The 19,172-nt window shown below is 43.3% G+C and overlaps 1 protein-coding gene, 1 long non-coding RNA gene and 1 pseudogene across 2 annotated transcripts; 2 read left to right on the top strand and 1 right to left on the bottom strand.

Annotated features, from left to right (window-relative positions):
• The first annotated feature begins 376 nt into the window (after positions 1–376).
• Positions 377–16,495, top strand: LOC138437787 (uncharacterized). The gene is made up of 3 exons (XR_011256150.1): positions 377–528; positions 9,170–9,265; positions 14,026–16,495. It is a non-coding gene; the product is annotated as an uncharacterized lncRNA (long non-coding RNA).
• On the top strand, positions 4,345–5,657 carry LOC138435234 (eukaryotic translation initiation factor 3 subunit E pseudogene; annotated as a pseudogene).
• Positions 10,537–18,401, bottom strand: GPRC5D (G protein-coupled receptor class C group 5 member D). Its single transcript, XM_069585661.1, has 3 exons — positions 15,525–18,401; positions 11,752–11,806; positions 10,537–10,653 (listed from the first exon to the last, which is right to left on the bottom strand). Exons 1-3 carry the CDS (start codon positions 16,417–16,419, stop codon positions 10,569–10,571), a joined length of 1,035 nt encoding a protein of 344 aa, XP_069441762.1. The 5' UTR covers positions 16,420–18,401; the 3' UTR covers positions 10,537–10,568.
• Positions 18,402–19,172: the final 771 nt, after the last annotated feature.

Below are 19,172 nucleotides of genomic sequence, written 5' to 3'. Positions count from 1 at the left end.
AAAATGAATGCAGAAAGTCCATGATCCACAACACATAGATGTTTTATAAAAACAGGCTGCCGTGGTTTGTTTCACGACCCTGCTTTATTTCACAACAGCAACAATTATTTCCCATCAGGCTTCGGTCCCTGGGCTACTGTGGCTGCCACGTTCCTCCCAGGGGTTTATGAGGGTTGACAAAGGCGTGTAAACAGATTGGGCAACGAAGAACTCTAGGTTTTTTTTTTTTTTTTTTTTTGACTGGAGAGCTTTTAACTTTTTCCATTGGGTTCAAAACATGGGCGGGTTTGTTGATAAGCCTGTGCCAGGGGTACACATGTGTGCCTCCACCCCAGATTCCAGCTTGACTTGGCACAGTGCTGCTGGTCGGCTGGCCCCTCCTTTCAATGCCCTTCACACCCATGTCTGGGTTCCTGCTTTCGGGATCTAAGTCCTGTGTGAGCCCAGGAAGCTCAGCTCTCCAGCCTCAACTCCTATTGCTTTCCGCTTTGTGTGATTCAGTACGGAACGCCTTGGCTTTCCTTGCAGGTACGCTCTTACAGGCGGCTCAGTGGTGAGGAATCTGCGTGTGATGCAGGAGTTGCAGGCTTGATCCCCATGTGGGGAAGATCCCCTGGAGAAGGAAATGGCAACCTGATCCAGTATTCTTGCCTAGGAAATCCCACGGACAGAGGAGCCTGGCGGGCTACAGTCCATGGGGTTACGATAGAGTTGGACTTGGCGACTAAACAACAACAGCAACACCGTTACTTGGGGGTATTTTCTGCTCTGCAAACCTGGGTCTTTGCAGCCAGTCACATAGTTGTTGATTTCTGCACTGCTCAGAGATACATGGCTGAGATGGTGAGTGGGGTTGGAATTCAACCCTGTTCCACTTATGGAGCCCCACACCCCATCGCTCCGCCCCCCTCCCCACACAGTGTGCTTGGCATGAGGCTGTATCCATGGGGGCTGCAGTCATGTCTTCCCATTCATCCACCCAGTGTTAGTTGCTCAGTCGTGTCTGACTTTGCAGCCCCATGGACTGTAGCCCGCCAGCCTCCTCCGTCCATGGGATTTTCCGGGTAAGAATACTGGAGTGGGTTGCCATTTCCTTATCCATTTCCTGACCCAGGGACTGAACCTGGGTCTCCTGCATTGCAGGCAGACTCTTTCCGTCTGAGCCACCTGGGAAGCCCATCACTCACCCAGAAGGGGCACGTTTTCCTAGCTTGGACAAAGACTCCCTGTTAGTGGTGGCTCTGAGTATCATTCCCCACATCTTTCCCCATGAATTCTGCCCTCCCTCCCTCCCATGTAAGACAGAGCTCAAGCTTTGACCTCCATGGGAAGTCTTTCTTGCCCTCGGTCTCTGAGACAGTGACTCTAAGTTACCACTTCATCTTCTGCATGTTCTTATGATGGCAGCTGTCCCAGTGAAGTGTAATTACGTGGATAGCTGTGAAACCACACGCCTGCCACAGAAGTGTGGCCTGTATCGGTCAAGTTCAGGGTGGTTCTTCTTTAATCTAAGGATGCCTTTGAAGAAAACTGGAATAACAAGTAGTAAAGTCAAACATTCAGGCGAGTACCTCCTTTGTTTTACTTCAAGGTACCAAACAATCGGCTGCATCAATCAGGCTGGGCATGGCTAGCTGAAATAACAACCTGGGGGTTTACAATAAGAAAGTTCTATTTCTTATTCACACCGCATGTTCCTCATGGAACCCAGATGGATGGAGCAGTCACTGTTTGCAGCTCTGCTTGCCACTGTGGTGGAGGGAAAAAACTTTTGACAGTCTGGTACCAATAATGAATTGTTTCTTCCTGGAATCAGCTTTGGAAGTGACATAATTTCTGCTCCAACTTACTGGCCAGAATTAGTGTCATGGTCCCACCCAACCTCAAAAGGGACAAAAAGTATAAGCCTACCATGTTCCTGGAGGGCAGAAGAGCTTGGAAACATTTGGCAGACAGCACTGATGACTCCCAGAGCTGACAATTTCCATAAAATTGACTTTCTTATTTCTTAAATGGCCTTTTCTACCAGTTGTTTTGGCATTCAGAAAAATGCATTATCAACAGCGAGACCTGGCAATAACAACGATAACTAAAACCCAAAGCACAGGTTTTTCGGAAAATTTTCAGTGACATCTCTGCTCATAAATAAGGATTTTTTGGGAGTGTGTGTCTATTTTATTTTATAGTTCAGATTATATTGTAAAAAACAGCAGAATGTAGTGGCCCAAGTTCAATTTTAGATGAGATTCTTAGTGTCTTAGTTACACAAATAAATTGCCTAACCCATCTAATAGATCAAATGAGGTAGGTAGTGGATGTGAAAACCTTCTGTAGATGGTAGAATGCTGAAATGTAAATTCTATTTAAAAACATATTGTTGTTAGCCCAACGGACTAGCCATCCCAAAGACCTTTATGTTCTATTAATAAGATCTTCTCCTGCCACAGGTATTTTTTTCATTTCTTTTCTGTTGATTTCCATGGGCTTTTAAAATAAACCCTTAATAAGAACAGAACCGCAGAAAACATTCTTTCAGTATGAATCAGCTATATATTCAAAACAAAACTTGAAAAACTCAATTTTTCCAGGAACAAATTGCCCTGGGAATGACGCCATTAAATTAGATGTTAAGGAATTTAAAAATGAATTGCAGATGAAGTCTATACAAGTTTCTCCTAAATACATGTAAAGTCCACTTTCCCTCTGTAGCATATATTTTAAAAAGCCAGCCCTCCTCTCTATACACTGATGAAAGATATACACATCCTTAACATTTTTCCCCAAATCTTTAAATCTTAAAAAAACAATAATTAAGAGATGAATTTCACATTAAAAAGAAATTTTAATTTCTCCCTTTAATTTTAATAAGTGCTCCCTTCAGTTCGGTTCAGTCGCTGAGTCGTGTCCAACTCTTTGCGACCCCATGAATCGCAGCACGCCAGGCCTCCCTGTCCCTTACCATCTCCCGGAGTTCACTCAAACTCACATCATTCGAGTCGGTGATGCCATCCAGCCATCTCATCCTCTGTCGTCCCCTTCTCCTCCTGCCCACAATCCCTCCCAGCATCAGAGTCTTTTCCAATGAGTCAACTCTTCACATGAGGTGGCCAAAGTACTGGAGTTTCAGCTTTAGCATCATTCCTTCCAAAAAATCTCAGGGTTGATCTCCTTTAGAATGGACTGGTTGCATCTCCTTGCAGTCCAAGGGACTCTCAAGAGTCTTCTCCAACACAACAGTTCAAAAGCATCAATTCTTTGGTGCTCAGCTTTCTTCACAGTCCAACTCTCACATCCATACATGACTACTGGAAAAACCATAGCCTTGACTAGATGGACCTTAGTCAGCAAAGTAATGTCTCTGCTTTTTAATAGGCTGTCCATGTTGGTCATAACTTTTCTTCCAAGGAGTAAGTGTCTTTTAATTTCATGGTTGCAATCACCATCTGCAGTGATTTTGGAGCCCAAAAAATAAAGTCTGACACTGTTTCCACTGTTTCCCCATCTATTTCCCATGAAGTGATGGAACCAGATGCCATGATCTTAGTTTTCTGAATGTTGAGCTTTAAGCCAACTTTTTCACTCTCCTCTTTCACTTTCATCAAGAGGCTTTTTAGTTCCTCTTCGCTTTCTGCCATAAGGGTGGTGTCATCTGCGTATGTGAAGTTGTTGATATTTCTCCCGGCAATCTTGGTTCCAGCCTGTGCTTCTTCCAGCCCAGTGTTTCTCATGATGTACTCTGCATAGTGCATTTATATCACAGAAGGAACATGTTAGAATTCAGAAATGTCAGTTCTATAAATTGAAATATATACACAATGGCACCTTTTGTCTCTTTTCTTTGCCTCTATTTTAAACCTTTTAAAATGAATATCCTTCTCTGTATTTATAGTATAGACTCCTTTATTCTACAGTTTGTGGACAATTATAGATCTGTCTACTGATAGATCCTATCAGTTTCATTTGTCTTGAATTCTGTGATGACACAGAACTTGTGTCTCCAGAGTATGTGACTATAATCATGTGAAAATCCTGTTGAAATGAAAAAATTATGTCTAATCTCCAATGAAAGAACTTAAGTGTGAAAGTGTGAATAAATTTCAGATCAAATGTCAAACGTTTAGATGTGAAAGGGTTTCTCCAAGAACATAGAAAAGTCAATATCCTACTCTTAATTTTTACATTAAAAAATAAAAAATCTGCCCAGAGGATTCTTTTCCAAACCAGAGTTGATTTAACCACATCCTAAACAGGGTTTAAATTCTAATAGTTCCACTAGCTTTAGAAAAATCTAGAAAGATAGACAATAGTATTTCCAAAGTGTACTTGTAGTTCTTTGAGCGATGGATGAGATCAGTATTAAAAGTGTATCCTTTTCCTTGGCAAGATGGCGGGGATGACTTGGCTACTAGCATCATACACTTTTTGGATCAGCATCTAGTCTTTCCATTGCTTGAATTTCTCTCTGTAAAGGAGATTAAATAATGAAAAAGAATTGTCACAAGGTAAATAGGATCTTCTTAGTGATACCAATGTGGTAGGCTTTGCTACGGAAGTATAAAAATACTTTATTCTGAGGGTATTCCTCATGCATTGGGAGAAAAAAAGAACCACTATTGTCGTGCAATTGAAACAGCTTCAGGTAGAAACTGAATCAACTGTGAAGATGTTAGAAGATCTAGAAACTCCGGGGCAAATGCAGTCAGCCAGGGACGGTCAGATGCTGTTTGACTACTTGGCAGACAAGCATGGTTTTAGGCAAGAATATTTAGATACACTTTGCATGCTAAGTCACTTCAGTCCTGTCTGACTCTTTGTGATCCTATGGACAATAGCCCACCAGGCTCCTCTGTCCATGGGATTCTCCAGGCAAGAATACTAGAGTGGGTTGCCATGCCCTTCTCCAGGGGATCTTCCCAACCCAGGGATTGAACCCGGGCCTCCTGTATTGCAGGCAGATTCTTTACCATCAGAGCCACTAGGGAAGATTTACAGGCATACAAAATGCCAATATGAATGCAGAATTACTCTGGAGCAGCAGAGTATCTTTCCTTCTGTAGAGTGTTGGTTCCAGCAGTGGATAGAAATGCTTTGAATTTAGAACTTATGGTTGTAGGAGGAAGGGAGAAAGGATGTGGGGAAGGGACAGTCAGGGAGTTTGGGATGGACGTGTACACTCTGCTATATTTAAAATGGATAACAAACAAGGACTGACTGTATAGCAATTCTGCTCAATGCTATGTGGCAGCCTGGATGGGAGGGAGTTTGGGAGAGAATGGATACATATATATGTATGACTGAGTGCCTTTCCTATTCATCTGAAACTATCACAACATTGCCTGTTACTCTGCTATATTCCAGTAGAAAATAAAAAGTTTTAAAAAAAGAAATGCTTTGAGTTCACTCTAGGAAACACTGACTTTTGAAATCCTAACACAGAATTGGGATCCATCCATGGAAGACCTTACACAGCTCAAAGGGACCATAGATAATAATTCTGTGCGTTCCCCACATCAGTCTTTTCAGCCACGACCATGGCTCATTCATTGGTCTCTGGTTTCTTCCATCACCCCAAAGGGTGCTGTGACATTATTGATCCCCTCCTTTACCAGCCACAGTTGTTGTTGTTCAGTTGCTCAGTTGGGTCTGAGTCTTTATGACCCCATGACTGCAAAATGCCAGGCTTCCCTGTCCTTCACTGTCTCCTGGAGTTTGTTCAAATTCACGTCCATTGAGTTGATGATGCCATCCAACCATCTCATCCTCTGTCGTCCCCTTCTCCTCCTGCCTTCAATCTTTCCCAGCATCAAGGTCTTTTCTAATGAGTTGGCTCTTCGTATCAGGTGGTCAAAGTATTGGAGCTTCAAATTCTGGAGAATTTGAAGAAAATTGGCTGCATTCCATTAAAGAAATTTCACCCCTGAACTCACCTCTCTGATCTGACAGTTTGACCATCTTAGCAACCCAATCCTTCTGATTTTCCTGAGATATTCTTTTTTTATAGGTTACTTTTAAAAATTTTAATTGTATTTATTTGTTTTGGCTGTGCTGAGTCTTCATTGCTGGGGGGGCTTTCTCTGGTTGTGGTTAGTGGGGGTTACTCTCTAGTTGTGGTGCACAAGTTCATCATTGCAATAGCTTATCCTGCTGTGGAACACAGGCTCCAGAGTGCAAGGGCTTCGGGAGTTGCAGCAGGTGAGCTCAGTAGTTGCGGCTCCCAGGCTCTAGAGCACAGACTCAATAGGTGTGTCTCACGGGCTTAGTTGCTCCAAGGCTTGTGGGACCTTCCAGGATCAGGGATCAAATCTGTATCTCCTGCGTTGGCAGATGGGTTCTTTAACTCTGGACCACCAGGGAAGACTCCTGAGATATTCTTGAAGACAGTCCCTGAAAGGCCCTAATAATGTTTTAAGTAAAGGTGCATGTTTATGCCTTGGAAGTTCTTTGAATAAGAACTGATTTATGTTAAAATGCAAACTTAATTATAACTACTCTATCTTTGAAGATAGATAGGCAAACAAGAGCTCCCACTGGAGGCCAGCAGTTTGCAACTGAGCCATTTTGTTGCTGTTCAGTCACTAGGTCATGTCTGACTAGAACATTTTAAACAACTTCAAGAGAAAGTCTTTCTTTATTCAGATGTCAAGCATGACTTTTTAGAAGTTAAGGATATTCACTCCCATTCAATGTTAATTGAGAAGCATTCCTTCATATGCAAAATACAGAGCCTTTTGTATCAAGGAAGCAGAAAAAGATTTTCTAGTTTATTTCTCATGAATTGCGCACTTTTGAAATACATGATTAGGCTTATTCTGAGGAAGAGGCTACAGAACGATTTTGTATACCATCTGAGTTTGAAGGAAAAAAGAGACTTTCATTCTGCCACAAGTTAAGTAAGGCTTCGTGTGAGACTGTCCTGTTGGTCCCATGTCTTCAGAGAGTTTCTGGGAAAAGGTAGATTTAGAACTGGTGGTGGAAGGAGGAAAAGAAGGCTGCGAAGTCATGAATCTGGCCAATATGAAGTAGATAGAATTCCAAGAAAAGGGAGCATTTTTTAAAAGAAGAAAGAATAATGGCTATAGCGAATGAGGAAACTTCAACAATGTTGTGGTGCTTGGGCTCCAGAGTACGTGGACTCAGTAGTTGCAGCTCGCAGGCTTAGTTGCTCCACAGCATGTGGGATCTTATTCCAGACCTGACCACAGGCTAAAATAAGGCATAAGACCTTTTAAAAGAGCCGGCTTAAGACTAAATAGTAAAAAAAAAACTAAGATCATGGCATCTGGCCCCATTACTGCATGGCAAATGGAAGGGGGAAAGGTGGAAATAGTGACAGATTTCCTCTTCTTGGGCTCCAAAATCACTGCAGATGGTGACTGCAGCCATGAAATCAGAAGATGATTACTTCTTGGAAGGAAAGCAATGACAAAACTAGACAGTGTATCGAAATGCAGAGACACTCTGCCAACAAAGGTCTGTATAGTCAGGGCTAGTCTTCCCAGTGGTCACATACAGTTGTGACAGCTGGACCATAGAGAAGGCAGAATGCCAAAGAATTGATGCCTTCGAACTGTGGTGCTGGAGAAGACTCCTGAAAGTCCCTTGGTCAGCGAGGAGATCAAGCCAGTCAATCTTAAGGGAGATCAACCCTGAATACTCACTAGGAGGACTGATGTTGAAGCTGAAGCGCCAGGATTTTGGTCATCTGATGCGAACTGACAACTCATTGGAAAAGTCCTGAGGCTGGGAAAGATGGAGGGCAGAAGGAGAAGAGGGCATCAGAGGATGAGATGGCTAAACGACATCACCAAAGCAATGAAGATGAACTTGGGAAAACTCTAGGAGATGGTGAGGGACAGGGAGGCCTGCCGTGCTCCAATCCATGGGGTTGCAGAGTTGGACACAACTGGGTGACTGAACAGCAACAACAAGGACTTTTAAGCTTATGAGGAGTTCATGAAATGTAATGTGGAGGGAAACAAATCTCTGATCAGGAAAAAAATCATCAAGATAAAAGGTATCAATTTTACCTGGGAAGATATTTCATTTAGCTTGAGCATATCAGCTATGCTCTACCAGAAAGGTGTTTTATAATGAATTTTTTCACTGATACACTTTCTTTCGGTAAATAAATAAAATCAGAAGATGATCTAAAATATTTAAGAGAATAGATAGCTTTCACATCCAGTAAGTGAGTTTATTTATTTAGTTTATGGGCTTCCTCGATGGCTCAGCAGATAAAGAATTCCCCTGTAACGCAGGAGACACAGGAGATGTGGGTTTGGTCCCTGGGTCAGGAATATCCCCTGGAGGAGGAAATGAAAACCCACTCCAGTACTCTTGCCTGGGAAATCCCATGGACAGAGAAGCCTGGTGGACCACAGTCCATGGAGTCTAAAAGAGTCGGACACGACTTAGCACACACACACATATTTTCTTTATTTGGCTGTGACAAGTCTTAGTTGCAGCACATAGGACATTTGTGCATCATGCAGGACCTTTCACTGTGCCTCACGGACTCTCTAGTTGTGGCGCCCGGGCTCTGGAGTGCACAGGCTCAGTAGCTGCAGCTCTCTGGCTTAGTTGCTCCTTGGCATGTAGGGATCTTAGTTCCCCCACCAAGGATGGAAACTTTCTCCCATCCCCTGCATTGCAAGGCGGATTCCTAACCACTGGACCACCACAGAAGTCTCAGTAAGTGTGTTTAGATCTTCAAATACTACTTATTGAATTGATTAATTGACTGCAACATGCTAATCATGGGCTTCCCAGGTGGTGCTAGTGGTAAAGAATCCGCCTGCCAATGCAGGAGCCACAAGAGATGTGGGTTCAATCCCCGATCCAGGAAGATCCCCTGGAGGAGGAAATGGCAACCCACTCCAGTATTCTTGCCTGGGCAATCCCATGGACAGAGGGGCCACAAAGAGTTGGAAGCAACTGAACAACTAAGAACACAAGCTAATCATTAATAGTTTTATCTGTTCTTTCAAGTGGTTCCTCATGGATCCCAACTCAGAAGATGATTGGGGTGTTTAGCGTTATGTGAATTGCTACATAAACTCAAAAGAATTGATCTTTTCATGAAGATATTCTATAATTTTCGTAAAATTATATTTTCCTGGATTCATCTTTCTGGAGTTGGTCACTCACGGTGCATGTTATTGCTCTCTAGCTGCCTAGAGCATAATTCTCTGCCCATGAGTGTCTCACTGAGGAAGCAGTCAAGTCTACCACACGATCACGCCAAACACAGCTGAAGGGATCCGTGGTGAGTACTGGGCCCAAGGACAGCCAATCCACAGGGTGATTATAAATTAACATGTGGGCAATGAAAAAGAGCGCCCAATCAGAGACAGGGCGATCAGCTGAACCAATCAGAGTCTCTCTCAGGAATCTGAATTATGCCCTACAGGGAGAAAATGAGTCGGCTGGATAAGTAAAAATACCACAAAAGGAAATAGTGAGGAAAGTGTCAAAGTGTCAGGAGAGGAGTGGGTGCGGGAATGGGGTGGGAGAAAGCAGGGTCCCCTCAACATCTGACAGTGTTCCATCTCTATGAAGCTGGCTGAGGGACTGTAGAGGGTTCCCAGGGAGGGTTTTCTCTTTCCTGAAAGGTGTAACCTTACAATTCCATTCCTCAGACAGCCTGAAGGAGACACTTTGCAGCTTTACAACCCCACAAATCTAACTAACACATGGTCCAAATTTTGATAAAATGAGGATAAGCCTCAGAGGCAATTTGGTACAAAGAGGTTTGATTTTACCTTTACTAATTTTAGGGGAAACATCTTGGGAAACAGCATTAGCCATCCTATATGTCTTTAATGGGTTTACTGAAATTTGTTAGCTGACTCAAACACCTCTCACCTTTGAAACTAAACAAACCAAAATTATGTTGAAGGTGTTGTTGTCATCATTTTGGGGATAAAAACTAGGAGGATGGGTGACGATGCTGAAATCCTTTATGAGCATCAACTTGGGTGGCTCTTACCTTTCGGTTACTGGTTCATCAAAGCAGGTCACTGACCTCAGTCATGTCTACGCCATACTTGCTGTCATGGGAGTTCTTAAGCTGTGGGAGAAACCTGCGGGATTGCAAGCCCATGAAATGTACAATTGTGGAGATCCTGAGGGTTCTGCTATGACATTTATTACAAATTTTGGGTCAATCATATTTAGGGGCCCCTTTAAAAAAAATGGCTAGAGGAGTGATCTAATAGTAAATTGCTACTGCCATCTGTATTTTGTCACATTAGCATGACTCTAAGTTCATCAAACTGAGGTCTTTTGGTCTCATTAGTAAGAGGTGCCAATTTGTCCTGGCATTGCTGGGGAAGAGAATCTTTCAGTTACATGAATGAAGAAAGAGACACATAGTCACAGTAGGGTGGCCAGAAAGATTGTAATTGTGCTTGAAGGGCAATGTCCTGATGCAGGGCCCCAGATGGATGGAGAGGACCAGGAGGCAGGGGAGGAAGGATGCTTTGTTGGCAGACAGGCTTTCCTCTTGCCCATCGGGACGACATTAGGATGCTCTTCTGGGTTTTCAGGACTCATGTTTTCTGTGGACTTTATAATTCTGCATCTTGCTGGGGGCTTCCTTTAGTCCGTGGAATGAGATATTTCTGTGTGGCATCAACAATCTGCAACGGAAGAAATGCCATGAATAGCTTTCTCAGCCAACATAGGAGATGATACTCTGCAAAACTATGCCCGAAATATTATCATTTCACCACCATTTAATCCTTTGTTAATTAAACAAAAAAGAAAAAAAATGTTGAGTCTACCCACATAATTTTTGCTCTTAGCCATTAATAAGAATCTGTTTGCAAAATTACTGGAAGTTGAAAGTAACCCAAGAAGTTCTTGGCGGAGATAGTGAAGATTTTCTCATCGTGTAAATACCCTCTGGAGGCTTAATTACAGCAAATGATATAGCTATGTCCTGGCCTGTGTGTCATTCCTGGAAAAGGCAACGTCAGATAACAGACCAGAGGGATTAACCTAGTTACAGTTGCCTAGTACAGTTCATTGAATGAGCAGTCTGGGCATGGCTTTCTCTCTTGGATCTTAATGACTTCTGACCCCATAATCCAAATGTGTCCCAAAGTGGTATTTTTGGCTGTTTGGCTTTGTTGTCTTCAAGCCATCATGGCACCAATGTAAGTTACCTCTGGTTCTACTCAGCAGTGTCCCTGTTTTTGCAGGCATAAAATGGGTGCACCCATCTGGGCGTCCAGATGATCCTGACAGACCCAGCCCAGTTCTTGGGGTGGCCCAGACAGTGACTCAGAGAGGCAGCCAGCATGGTCCAGGAGATGCGTTTAGACAACTGATGCTGAAAACAGTTCCTACACTCATGCATATTTCTAACCTCCCTCCTCTTTGTTCTCAAGGAGAAAAGCGGTGAGCTTGCTCCTCTTCACTCTCAACATGAACCCTTCAGGCTGCCTTTTCTTTCAGGGACATTCACCTGCATCAGAATTTATTGTCAATGGCAGCGGCAGAGGGGGGTTGGGAATGGTTTGGGAAGAAGCAAAAGGCACGATTTAGCTTCATCGCACTGCCCTGGTATGGATTCGGTCTGGATGGCTCAGGCTCCGCGTGTCTGGAGGAATGACCCTGCCCTATCTATCCTCTCTTGGGTCAGGAAAGCCACTGGAGAGGAAGCCTGACAGCTCGCCTGAGGAAGGTGGGCTTCCTCCGTCCCTCCTTGGAGAATGCAGATGAGCACATTTACCTGCAGCTGAGTGGGGGCTACCATACGCAGTTAATGCCACATCCTCCTCAGCGCCATCACTGTCTCGGGCTGAAAGCCAAAGGAGGGAAGGTCTGGGTTAGTGTCAGAGGTTCACCTGGAAACAGCACCTGAGGAAGGTGGGGCTCAGTGGCTTGCAAAGAGGCTCCTTCCTTTAAAAATAAATTCTCCACTGAGGCTACATTTTTCTTTTTTTCAATTCGTGATTTAGAAGATAGCATTGTTAAAGCTTCGGAGGAAGGTTGCATACAGATCACAATTGTGTACACAGAAGTACCTCTGTGCTTAGTAATTGAAGGGGCTGAATCCTCATCATCACTTTCTATGCTGAGCAAAAGCTGGTATTTGCGGTAAGGAAAATAATCTGAAGGGCCTGTGTTGCCAAGAACGTTTTTTTCTCCTGTTTTCCATCATTTGCTATTCATTGACTCATTTTTCACATTGCATAGCCTCGTTTCTGTCTTAATACCTTCCAAAAAATCATACTAGATTTGCCTGTAGATATTTAAACAAGGGAGAGAAAAAATGCCCACAATAAGGTGATTCTTTAAAATGCACATGGGTCTTGGTTTTAGCGAACTTGATAAAACAATATTCTAAGCAATCTAAAACAGATAAAGTAGGCACTACTAGAACAGGAGCTTTCCTTTAATAAAAAAAGGTTCATGGCTGATATTCTAGATTTTTATTGCTTTTTTTGCCACATCCCGAGGCATGTGGGATCTTAGTTCCCTGACCAGGGATCGAACCCCCACTCCCTGCTGTGGAAGCATGGAGTCTTAACCACTGGACCACCAGGAAGTCCCCCTGATAGTCTAGGTTTAGGATCTTTGCAAATGATATCACACTAAAAATTCTCAGTTAAAAGAGCAGTTGATTTTAAAAATTCAGTTGAAAAAAAAAATTCAGTTGATATGCAGTTTTTCAGGAACATGTTTATATCTCAGGGCAGACTTTTTATACCTATTTGCTTGGTGTTTTGTAGGAATATGCCTGCCTGGATTTTTATTCTTCATCTAGATGTTTTTATATCTTTGAACTAAGTCCATACATCACTTTAGAGAGAATCTTTAAAGACTAATGTTTTGAAAGACTTCCAGGGAAATGAAATCCTTAATCCCCTTTGCTGATTTATTTCAGTGTACCAACTCTTTGCATTCAATCTGAATGCTTCGTGCTTCCATTTGGGTCTATTTCTACCCTTCATCTTTAGCTGGAGACAGAAAACAGGACAACAGCCTCTTGGGGAGAAGTCGTCATATGTGTGAAATTCCTTGCTAATCCCCTCTTGTCTTTACTCTTCTTTTAACTGATTAATTCTGGTCTCAGAACCCAGTGGTAAATCAAATAATTATGTGACTGCAATCACAGCTATAAATCAGAAGAGTCACAGACTGGAACAAAATGTGTTTGGGTACAGAATTTAGAGAGAACCTGAATGTCGGTGAGAAAGCCAGCTAAAGCTTAAGAACTACCATCTCACTTTCATCTTCTTAACCTTCCCATGTAGGTCTAATGATATAACCCCTTCATCATCTTTGAGGTTTTCCACCAAACCTCTCCAGATCCCCACACTTCTCCTCAGTGGATCCCAGAGCTGGAATGGGTATTCTTATCTTGCTGAGAACAAAGGCCTGACTGTTCTTGCTGACCACACATCTGTCCGCACAGCACTGCGATTGTTTCTTGAGTAGACACAAACAAACACAGCTGTGAGCTGCTTTCCCACTGCCAGCTCTTGACCTACAGCAACACTTAGAATCTTTTGCATTATTGTTATTACATTGTACTGCTCTGATTCTTATCTCTTTTGCATCTCTTTGTATGTTTTTTCCAAGCTAGGTGTCATTTTGTACATTTTCCTGAGTTCGAATCATTCTTCTAATTTTTGACATCTGTACTTTTTTCCAGGTAACCTCCATCCTGATTCCCTTCTCTAAGGTTAAGTTTCTGGTTATTCTGCCCAGTTTTGGAGAGCAATCTACACGTTCTCTTCTACACCACCGAGTTTTCTTCCCACAAAATATCAAATTCCATCGACAGTGACTATCTCTGGCAGAAATGGATTTTCTACCAATGCTCTAGTAATAAAGATAGTTATAAGGAAACGTTGTGCTTTTGAAAGCTCTTGTTTTTCCATAGGACATTTCTTAGAACACTTTAAATACCTGCCTAATCTTTGGGGGGTATGGAAAATTGATTGTTACAAGCCCCAGTGTGTTTGGGTATTATGAAACACTAAGAACTCACTCTCTGATTTTGTTTCCTAGAGACGTATGACAGCAAACAAAGCAGACATAGAAGTGTTATCCTATTTTTTGGTGAGAACTATGAGAAGTCATTTCAAGAAAGACTGACTCTGCAATTCTGCCATGAACCGCACATCATCAAAAGCAAAGAGAAACTCCTTTAGGAAGGATGTGTAGTGTCAATTTCCGATTCATGGTCAACTGAACTGAACAGAATTAATAGATGCAGCTATCTGAACAGGAATTAATTTGAATGTGTAGTTAGCCATAGATTACAGCCCAAAAAGTGTATGACTTAACAGGAAAGCTTCTATTAATTTTTTTGAGCCTGGTGAACATAATGTGCCCTATGCAATATGTAAAATAACATCCTCTTTGCACATTAGAAATACATTGTGAGAAATCAGCTGCCTATTAAGACACAGAAATGGATGCAAAACTGTGATATTGGGTTATAAATAATGGGCCAGATGTTTCAGAAAGGAATTAATGAGTTTTGACGTATTTCCAGATCACTGATATTAGCCATTTATTCCCCCAGGTTATTGGGGTCCAAGTCACCTTGTTATCATGGATAATACATTTTATTCTTTAACGATGTACAGTCAGGTGACTTGGTCTTACATAAGGATTCAAATCTGACCCAGAAATTATTATGAAAATGTCACATAAGCAAGTTCTTTATTTCTATTAATGAGTACACATCTGAACCTCTGCTCAGAATTCTCACTTAAAGGCGCTTCCTGTCACTTTTTGTAAACCTTGAAGGCTCTCAAGAAGTGAATGGTTTTCGAAGCAGACATCCAGAAGTTATTGGGCTCTGTGACTCTAATGAGATGATGAGTCGTATGCATCAGTCTACTATGATGTTTGGGGAAGTTAGTTTTGAGACTTAAAATTTGAAACTGTCAGTCACTGCTGCCAAGGGTGGCTTTTGCTCTTAATGGCCAGAGCATCTGGACTTAGCATGCTATGTCATACAAGGGCACAACCAAAGCCTAATTTGGGGCTGGTGAACTCATTTTATAGTGGGTGCCTTTCTTTATCCAGTAAGAATCCTTAGAGCTACACCCTCTTTATTTGAGACCTCTGAGTCATTTCTGTCTTGGCCTCTGCTCATGAATCTCTGTATTCTGGATGAACTGATTTTTCAGAAAAGTTTACCCTTGACTCTGCCTCTCTAGGCTTGAGCTATTTAGTCACCTCCATGGGTCTTCCCTAGTGGTCCAATCAGTAAAAAGTCTGCCTCCAATGCGGAAGACCTGGGTTCAATCCCTGTGTCAGGAAGATCCCCTGGAGGAGGAAATGGCAACCCACTCCAGTGTTCTTGCCTGGAGAATCCCATGGACAGAGGAGCCTGGTGGGCTACAGTCCATGGGGTTGCAAAGAGTCAGACACGACTGCGTGACTAACACTAGATCCTGACCATTCCCTTTTTGTCTTTCCTGCTTTATCCTCTGGCCCTGTTTTCCCTCTTGCTTTGCTCACAAGAGAGCCTCCCCGAGTTCCCCAGAGAGTACCTCTTGAGAGCTCCTGGTTCTCTGCTCTGAAGCTGCGTTCGTAAGTCGGGAGTGGGCAGGCATTGCCTGGCAGGGGGCAACCCTGCTGACATGATCGGTAGAGAATGCACAGCTCCGGGACAATGTACAGCAGCAGGAAGACCCACGCGTTGGTGACCAGGGCGATGCAGATGACGGGGTCGTCCCACTGGGGCTGCCGCTGGAGCTGTGTGTTGCCCCTCATGAGCATGGAGATCCACACCACCCAGATGATGATGGAGACGAGCACGGTGGCAAAGATGAGCCTGCCATGCTGCTTCCAGTTCTCACAAGGGCCACAGAAGGTGGTCTTGGAGACAAAGAACGTGAGGGCCATCAGGAAGAGGACGTAGACCAGGAGGACCACGAAGTCCACGTTGAGCTGATAGGGTGTCATGTGCACAAACATGCCACCCCTGGTCATGATGAGAGTCACGTACTCAATGGCAATGATGGTCTGCAACAGGCTGACCCCAATAGCAATGCACAGAATTGTCGTCCAAGAGAAGGAGACTCGACCCCGGACCAGCTTCACCAGGTTGGAGGCGTGAGCCAAGAGGCATGAGAAGCAGAGAGCAAAGAGGACCCCAAAAAGAAAGTAGCGGATGGGGGCAGTCTGCTCATTCAGCTGGATGATGAAGGCAAAAGCAAGGCCAAAGAGCCCCAGCACACCCAGGAGGAAGAGGAACTGGGTGGGGAGGACATTCCAGTGGGCGCAGTCTTGGACCCTTCTCATGAGGAAGAGAAACGCCAGGAGCAGCATAACTGTAACCACTATGCCAACTGCTGCCAGGGACTCCAGAACAATGCCCCATGCCCCCTCAGTGTCACAGAGGAAGTAATAGTCCCCAGTGGACTCCTTGCAGTCCTCATACATGTTGACCTGTTGGTACCTCACTAGAACGATCTTCTGTTCCCCTGCAAAAAAAAAATCAAACAAAAAACAAACAAAACCCAAGATGAAACAAACACGACTTTACCTTCACCCACAAGAATGTCTTGTCTCTTGGGTAGTCCTGGACAGGACACTGTAATATCTCTGATTCCCAGATGAAGATGCCTGGATACATTGAATGAAATAGCTCAGAACTATTCACCCCTCAAAACTTTCCTAGCTCTGTCCTGCTAGGAAAGGAGAACCATCTTCACTTGAGGACTCCGGATCATTCATGAATTTCATGTCGTAATTTCTACCAAGGCTTTTTGAAGCCTAAGGCAGAATTTTTTCATAAAGATGGGCTGTGTGACAACGCGTGTATGATTGCTGGACTCCAGCTATAGCAGGCTCCAGAACAAGGGTTGTCAACATTAATGGACCGCTTGATCATTCAAGACATGAGGTGCTCCTCAAAGGAGACAGGCTCTTCCCAGTCATTTTAATGACTGTTCCTTCTTTTAATTCAAGTCAATCCAATACATTATGCTTAAATATCCACTGTTCATTTGTCAAAGAATATTACAAAGTGGTCTCTGCCCTCAATTAATTTTTTGGAGAGTGTAGCACCAAACTCTGTCTTGAGTAGCATTGTCTAGGAAAAAAATCACGTATATTCATTTGGAAACAAGTACCTAGCAGCTGAATACCCCTAGTTCCACTCCCTTCTGGGTATTCCCGAGCCAGCTGGCTTGAGTGACCCAGGCTGACAGCTGAAGGCATGGTCCCTTCCTTCCCACTTACCTCCTCTGTGTCCACGCTGGAGGCTGAGGCTGTACTGGCTGTGAAGTTGTAACTGCCAATGAGTAAGAAAGAGACAACCTCAGCGTCTTTAATCTCTCCCCAAATGGGCGGAAGGATGGAGGCACCCACTGGGGTTCCTATAGCGCCTATAAAAAGAACCGGAAGGTCAGAAAGACACACCTATTCAAGTTTCCCAGCAGCTTGTCTACAGAGATTTCTTTGGTGAGAACAACTGTTTTTCATTTTACTGCTCACTAGAGGCACCTTGACCTTAGGGAGGTCTTGAAGGGGGTGTGGCTTTAGGAAAGACCACCTCTTCCCCACAGGTGCCGATATGATGGGGGCCTGCAAAAGGCCTTCCTTTAGCCACATGAGGACACATCATTCTTCTTCTGACCTACTCCCTACAAAGAGCTTCTCAAGCGGCTCGGTGGTAAAGAAGCTGCCTGCAATGCAGGAGACTCGGGTTCTATCCCTGGGTCAGGAAGATCCCCTGGAAAAGGAAATGGCAACCCACTCCAGTGTTCTTGCCTGGAAAATTCCATGGACAGAGAAGACTGGAGGGATATAGTTCATGAGGTTGCAAGAGCTGGACACGACTTAGTGACTAAACCACCACCACTCCCTACAAAGCCATCTCCAGAGTCTTTCCCACATCTTGATTTTGATCTTAAGATCCAAAGGAGCATCCTTTCCAAAGGAATCAAAGGTTGGCTGAGCCATAAAGGATTAGAAGGATCATGCACATTCAAAGGTCCACTGGCTGCCGTCTCTGTGACTTCAGGGAAATGTGACATTCCTACTCTGCCTCTCCTTGGAGGTCCTTCCTCAAGCTTTGGCTGCCTATAAGGTGGGGGCTCTACCTGGACCAGCTCTTCCGGGATTGCCAAGGCCTTTGGTATAACTTCCGTCTCTCCTTGCTCCCCTCACCCTTATCAGAATGCACTCTTATTGGGTCTCATTCCATTGAGGATTTCCCAGGGCCCAGGACAGAAGAATGAGCAATTAACAGTTCCAGCTCATATTGGTATAATATATTCTTTTTCCCTTGTGGTGATGTATAATACAGCATGCAGGACAGGGTCCAGGCTATCTGACCACAGGCCACCCCTAATCCCCCCTTCAAATTTACTTACTCTTTGGTTCTTTTCCTGGATATTTGCATTAAAAAATGTTTGGAGGTTTTAGTTTCATTTTTAAAATTAATAATTTTTAAAATTTTAATTTAGTCAAAAAAATTTTATTGGGGTATACTTGATTTACAATGTTGGTTTTATGTGTATAGCAAAGTAAATCAATTATACAGATACCTACATCTTCTCTTTCTTTGGATTCTTTTCCTGTATAGGCCATTATAGAGTATTGAGTAGAGTTCCCTATACTGTACAGTAGTACTTATCTAAAATTCATTAAAAAAAATTGCAAATATAGTTGATTTACAATGTTGTATTTCATGTCTGAACCACTTGACTTTGTTTATATATATTATTTTTCATATTCTTTTCCATTATGGTTTATTATGAGTTATTGAATATATGGATATTTGCTTCTAAACTATTATTTACTTATTTATTTTTTGGCATGTGGTATCTTAGTTCCTTGGCCAGGAATTGAACCTGCACCCCTGCAGTGGAAGCATGGAGTATTAACTGATGAACCACCAGGGAGGCTCCAATAGAGGGCTTCTGAAGACCCATACAGTACTTTATAGTGTGACTTCAAGTCTCCCTATGGTCTGGCCCCTCTTTCCACTGTCCAACCATGTTTCTTTCTCCTCTCCAGGCCTTGTTTTTCATCCAGGTCAGTTTTCTCCCTCCCATCTGCTCACCTTTTCTTAGAGGTTGTCCCTGTCCTGAACTGCTTTTCATTCTATTCCCATTTATCCTCTGTGCTCGATTCTCATTGATCCTGCTTCTTCCCCAGGTACTTTCTCTGCCTTGGAGATCTAGTTC

Source organism: Ovis canadensis, chromosome 3 (genome assembly GCF_042477335.2).
Source record: "Ovis canadensis isolate MfBH-ARS-UI-01 breed Bighorn chromosome 3, ARS-UI_OviCan_v2, whole genome shotgun sequence".
Taxonomy (NCBI): Eukaryota; Metazoa; Chordata; class Mammalia; order Artiodactyla; family Bovidae; genus Ovis; species Ovis canadensis.
This window is presented reverse-complemented; position numbering and strand designations above follow the sequence as displayed.